General features: G+C 36.7%; 1 protein-coding gene across 1 annotated transcript in view; it reads left to right on the forward strand.

The window, feature by feature from the left end:
- Window positions 1–1,889: 1,889 nt before the first annotated feature.
- The window catches only part of LOC136855051 (protein fem-1 homolog B-like), a 23,753-nt gene continuing 19,344 nt past the window's right edge, over window positions 1,890–6,298 (forward strand). The window contains exon 1 of the mRNA XM_067131821.1: window positions 1,890–2,103. Within this exon, the coding sequence (XP_066987922.1) occupies window positions 2,032–2,103 (72 nt within the window). The 5' untranslated portion in view covers window positions 1,890–2,031. The remainder of the gene's footprint in view (window positions 2,104–6,298) is intronic.

A 6,298-nucleotide genomic window follows, 5' to 3' on the forward strand; every position in this document is an offset into this window, starting at 1 on the left:
CAAAATTCCAAACAAAGTCACTGATGCCTTATTTTCAGCACTATAACTTGTCATTCTCTTCCTTTGTTTTATTATTTTGCTTTTTATTAAACATTCCACGATAAAGTAAAATAATATTGTATCGTATGAAGTATAACTGTACAGACTTCCTGAAAGTAAAATCTTGGTGGTCACATCATGTCTTTGAGATAGACAACTACCAAAGGCCTGTGGAATGAAAGGGTTGTTTGGCTGTGTTGACACAAAAGGCTGTTGAATAAATTAACTCGAGGGTCTGGTTAAACTATTTAACAATTATAAAAATGTACTGGTCACTAATAGGAAGAGCAGATGCAGCTGATTGCAATAGTCCATACTGAACTGTTAACTATTTCAGGTCAGGTCATGTATGTTTGCCTCGCAGATTTATTAGGCACCTACTTTGTAGTAAAGGTATTTTTCAAAATGTAACGAATATTGATACATGAACTGGATATCTTGCAGATAAACACACACTACTTTGAACACTCGAGATTGTTTCCTTTTCCTGCTAGGAACAGGTCAGTTCAGGAAATCGTGAACTGTCACCCCTCATCATTAAATGCCATTCTCAAACTCAGAACTGTACCCTGAACTCCAGAGTATGGATTACATCAAACCTACATTTTTGAGTTTCACAAATGTATTGGGAGGATTCTTAAGTTTGAAACATTTTTTCCTCGTTTGGATCAAACTGACTTTCAACCTGTCATTTTTTCAATATTTCTTGACTAACAATGACCACGCCCCCCCCGACCAAAAAAAAAAAAATGACTACAATTCAATGGAATGGTTAGAATAAAGCAGACATCTCGCTTTTGTTTCTTGCTGGCCTTCAGAAAAGTATGAGTTATCTAAACCTTTAGGTTGTGGTAGACTTGTAAACTACCTGCACAATTTTATGCTTATATTGTGTGAAGGCTAGTAATATTCCTTCGCTTGCTGTGATCATGGTATAATTGACAACAGAGGTCTCATATTTTGAAACTTGTTTACAAAGGGAAGGGGTTTTTGGGTTTATCCCTTGCGGGAAGAATTGTGTACTTAATCTTGAAAAACTGAGTGAATTTGTCAACTCCAACACGAAAAATTTGACTATTTTGATAAAACGGTATACTTTCTGCTCGTCCATAGTCTTCTAAATTGTGTTACACTTTATCCCTTTAATGTAAAAAAATTGACAAACTACGCCATGGGAAACAGGTTGTTTTCTACCCTACTCCCTTTAAAAATCCTGACCACGGCCTTCCTTTGAAGAGACGTCTAAGCCAGAGAAAAGAAAAATGTAACAACAGGTCTGGTAAAGAACCAGACTCCTGTGGACGACCTCAAACTTTTGTGACATTTCCATGTTAAGCCATGAGACAACATTTTATCTAGATCTGATTTATAGAACTACGGTTAAATATTTAGCCTACAGTTCTAGCTTAACTGATTGAGATTAGTAACAGAAAAAGAGTGGTTAGTTGAAGCTACCACAAACAAAGAATTGTCTAACAAACACCAGTCACAGAACACTTAACTAATATAACACACAAAAACAGAAATATTACAGGTTGGTGCAGGGAAGAGGAACCAGTTGTCAAAAATATATCTTCCCATCAAGAAAACGTCTGACAACGCACAAAGGACGGGAAGACACATCTGGACCCAAAATTATTTCCAAAAATTGGCCTTTGGAATACAATCTTGAGGTCAAACTAAAGAACTTGGCTTATACCAAACCAAACCTGTGTAGATTATTAAATTAGCCAAATCTGTTAGGCTACAATAGTTGGACAATGTTGGTGGTTACATCACTAGAATGCTGCTGTGCTATTGGTTGACTAATTCCACTCAACGTGATAGCAACCAATCAAAACATTTGTTTTAGGTTTAGAAGACACCTGCAAAGTGTACCTCTAGGCAGTTGGCCGGTTTGGTTTTGAAGGAAACACGGGGGACACATTTAGCCTTGTTTTTCGGTTTGAAGCTGAAATATATTATTATATATGTGGTTCTTTTAATCAAGGAATGTTATGTGATGTTATACATGAAGAAAAAAGTTCAGACAACGCACTGTGTAGCTGTATATCAGTCAAAAGTGTAAGTATACCATATGATGGCAATGTAGAAACGTTTTCGGTAACATGTTGTGATGACCATGTCATGTATTTTCCATTATTAATCGGTATTTGAAGTTAAATAGTACGATTATAAGCATTTCTCCTTATTCATTAATGTTCTATGTTACTAGATAATAGTAAAAAAAGTGGAAAAAATGCTATATAAGTGAATTTCAATCGAAAGTGGTAGCCTAGCATACCATCACCATCGAAATGGAGAAACGTTTCAACAGGTGTTTTGGGCGAGTTGATTAGGCTAGTGAACTTGTGACATATCTTGCATGATTTATTTTTCGGTGTTTGAAGCCTAAATATATGAATATCAATTTTTCATAATTCAGAGGTGGTTTTAGGTTGTTATATAGTAAGAAAATAAATCCAGGTATTTTATTGCATAGGTCTAGGCTAATCGAATTATATTTCAATGAGTTTGACGGTTGAAATACCCAGTTTCATCAGTATATATATATATATATATATATATATATATATATATATATATATATATATGGAACTTCCGTAATTTCTCATCATACCCTACCATCTAGACTCCAAATTTTAATGTTTGATTTCAAGAACTGATTAATACCCTGGTCATTGTTTAATGTGAGTGTTTTTTTTTTTAGTTTTCTGCAATTTCCAGCTCAAATGTTGTTTCCTTTTTATATGAAAAACTATTTGGGAAGCATTGTGAATCTCGTAGTGTTTTGTTAACACTATAATGTGTGTTTTGTCACACCTCCGTGGTTAGTTAATTTTCTTCTAAATCATTCCCTTTTTAAAAGTAATATTATAACCATACTGATTGCAAAAATGAAACACAGTTTCCTTATTATGCCTTTACTTGAAAAACAACAAATGTGAAAAAACATCAACAACAATTTCAGAACATTTTATTGCAAAAGCTCTTCATTGACACTGGCTCGTTCAACCAACCTGGTGTCAACAAGATCTGCAGAACATGCTTCTACAGTCTATTATTATATCAACAGAGAAATCACAGCTTTTTAGTTTGAAATACTGTAGCCTATATATGCGTTATAATTTCCATATAAAGAACTGGCTGTTTGATTTACATGTTTATATGTCGAAAAATCAAGCCATTTTCACCCTTTCACGCAGTTATATGTTGAAAAATTAAGCCATTTTCACCTTTTCACTTGAAAATACAGTGTATACCATTTTCATAACGTAAACTACTTCTATCACAGTTTTTTTTTTTCAGTTTGAAATACAGTGGACATGCGTTGTAATATCCACGTAAAGAACTGGGTATGTATGATTTGCATAACCCTTTGTTATATATTAGAAAAAAATCGAATTTTTTTCGCTTTTCACTTGAAAATGATGTCTATCATTTTCGTAAACTAACCGACTTCCTCTATCACAGATTTGTTTTCAGTTTGAAATACAGTATATATGCGTTATAATTTCCGTATAAAGAACTGGCTGTGTTTGATTTACATAACACACTTTGTGGTATGTAAAAAAAATCAGACCTTTTTTTCAGTTTTTCACCGGAAAATACAGTAGCTGAAGTAATTTTCGTAAACTAGAACCGACTCCTTCTTCTATCACGTTTGCGTATTCGATCGGGTCTCGTGGACGTCGTGCAAACACAGAGCTTCCGAATCCATGTCGATCAGATACAAAACGTCGTCGGTCGCATTGTCGGATCTCCTTCCATTTTGAATGGGTTCGATCGCCGTCTGCTTTTCAGAAGACTGGTGGCCGCCGCCGCTTGCTTCCGATTCCCTCGCGGAACATGTCGTAGCAGAACAACTGATCACGCTCGAGTTATCTTCTTTCTCCATAGTCCCGAAGGGGTGTGAGATATTCCCTTCGGAGGACGGACGGACGTTTCGTCGTTTCGAGGGCCCGACGAAAACTGTGTCATGTCCCTGGCCTACTGAGGAAGGGGGAACGACGCATCGGAGCGGTTGTTTCCCCTCCCGTCTGAACCCTTGCCAAGTCTGTCGTTGCGTCGCTGTGACGTCGTCGGTTTTCGATAAGTTTGTCTTATTTGTACGGTGGCACCAATTTCTTTTAATTTCTTCTTTCAAAGGAAAGTTATTTCGCTAAACCTCGTCGCCACGTAACTCGTCGTACGATTCTCATTAAAAAAAAATACAAATGGACGAACATTGATGAGACTAATAAAATGGCCAACGAGTTGGTTATATTTTTAAATTTTACATTCGTTAACGAAATGGAATTTCAGTTGCCAAATATAGTTAGGTATATCATTTGGTTTTATACATTTTACCCCGAACTATGTACTTAATATAAAATATGCAGTTTTATAGAGTTAATATAAAAAAAAATTTGGTTGTAATCCACGCTGCTATGGCGCTGTGTCTAATTATACAAGGATTCTTCGAATAAATATTGGCCAGGGTCCAAGTTTACGAGAGCAATTCTCTCTCTTGAGGAGCATTAAAGTTGCGTTCATCTTTTGACGGGGCAAGCAAACCTCCATGTAGGCTTTAGAGATTCGGCGACGTCGCCCACTATTTGCATTTGCTTTTAAAAATAAGTGTTATTGTTGTTGTCCGTTGTTGTTCAGAGTCGTTAATGGCTCTGAGTTGTATTATTTGTTGCGTTGCGACGAGACATTAGTGGATTTGATTCGATGTTATTTGTTACTGATGTTAAATCCCAAGAATGGATCTGAGCTGCCTTTGTGCAGTACTTTTTGTTACTGTTGGTAAAAAAAAAAAATAGATGTTATTACTGTTTTCCGTTGTTTTTAACGGCTTTAATTTGTAATATATTTATTGGGTTGTACTATTTGTTGTTGACGAGATGGTATTAGTGGCTTTCAGTCGATGTTATTTGTCATTGATGTTAATCCCATGAATGGATCTGAACTTTGTGATATTTTGTTGCTGGAATGTCGTTAGGCCTAATGCTTAAGGTTTACTATGCTTCGATGTTATCCCTTTTATCATGTTAAATTGGCAATAGGGGCCTCTCTTCGCGTTGCATTATTTGTTGTTATTGAAATTAATGACTTTGATTTGTGTATTATCCGCTATTAAAATGCCATTAATGGCCATGACCTTGGCTTCTTTCTGAAGTTAGGCCTACTGCCTTTATTGAAGCTCCGCCCATTGTTTTAGGCTTATGTGGGAAGAAGCATCCCAGAGACTGAATTCATCATGAGGAAATCACTTTATCAAGCCATCTATAACCCTTTGCCTCCCTTTTGACCATCTGACCCTAATGGGTTCCACCCAAGCCATTTTCGCTCCTTCCTCCTCACTCATTTTTACCACATTCCCAAACCACGATAATGTCGACTGCCTCATCATATCAGAGTCTTCACCAGCCAAGCACTTTCCTAAATTCTTCAGCAGTGGTCAGAATTTGGTACAGTGGAAGTTACTCTCAGTTTATTTGATTTTTTTTTTTTGTCATACACTACCCTTGCCACCCTCTTCCATGAATCCAGGTAAAAAAAGTCACTGGAAAAAAGTCACATTAATCTTTCTTAGACAGTGAACCCCAAGGGTTTTAACCCGGTATATATCCACCTTTGCGACGTGTTTAGTATAAGCCCGTTCGGGATTTTTTTTTTTTTGATCCGGCATGTTTCCACCTTTGCGGCGTTTTTAGTACAAGCCCGCTGGGGATTACCGTAAAAATATTAACAAAAGACTGTAAATATCATAAAGATAATGACCCCCTATTGTGAATTTTTCCCTGTGACTTCATTACCGGCCACTATAGATCAATGTGACTTTTTTTCCTGACTTTATTACCAGCCACTTCTTCCATTTCCCCACAAGCTGGTTTTATCCTACTTTCATCCTGAACTTCACATCCTCCCACTTGGCTGTAAGTAGACCTTAGCTGAAATTCTCTACCTGTTTCAGATCTAGGCCTATTCGATCTTGTTTACGTAATTTATCCCTTCCCTGCTTGAAGAAAGTAAACCAATTCGAGCTATAACCATGTCTATTTTGCCAGAGGCTGTTTTTACCGCTGTTCTTGTTCTTTTTAAACATTAGTTCAACCAACTTTTCAACCATTTTTTCTGGCACTTTCCTCGTTCTTAAATAACAAAAGGGTACTTCCTGGGTATTATAAGGAATGCTTTCCCTATAGTCTCCCTAGCGTGCTTGGTCAAAAGCGGGTGGAGGGGCGTCAATCGCTTTATAGCGTCGACACAT

This window comes from Macrobrachium rosenbergii, chromosome 30 (genome assembly GCF_040412425.1).
Source record: "Macrobrachium rosenbergii isolate ZJJX-2024 chromosome 30, ASM4041242v1, whole genome shotgun sequence".
Classification (NCBI taxonomy): domain Eukaryota; kingdom Metazoa; phylum Arthropoda; class Malacostraca; order Decapoda; family Palaemonidae; genus Macrobrachium; species Macrobrachium rosenbergii.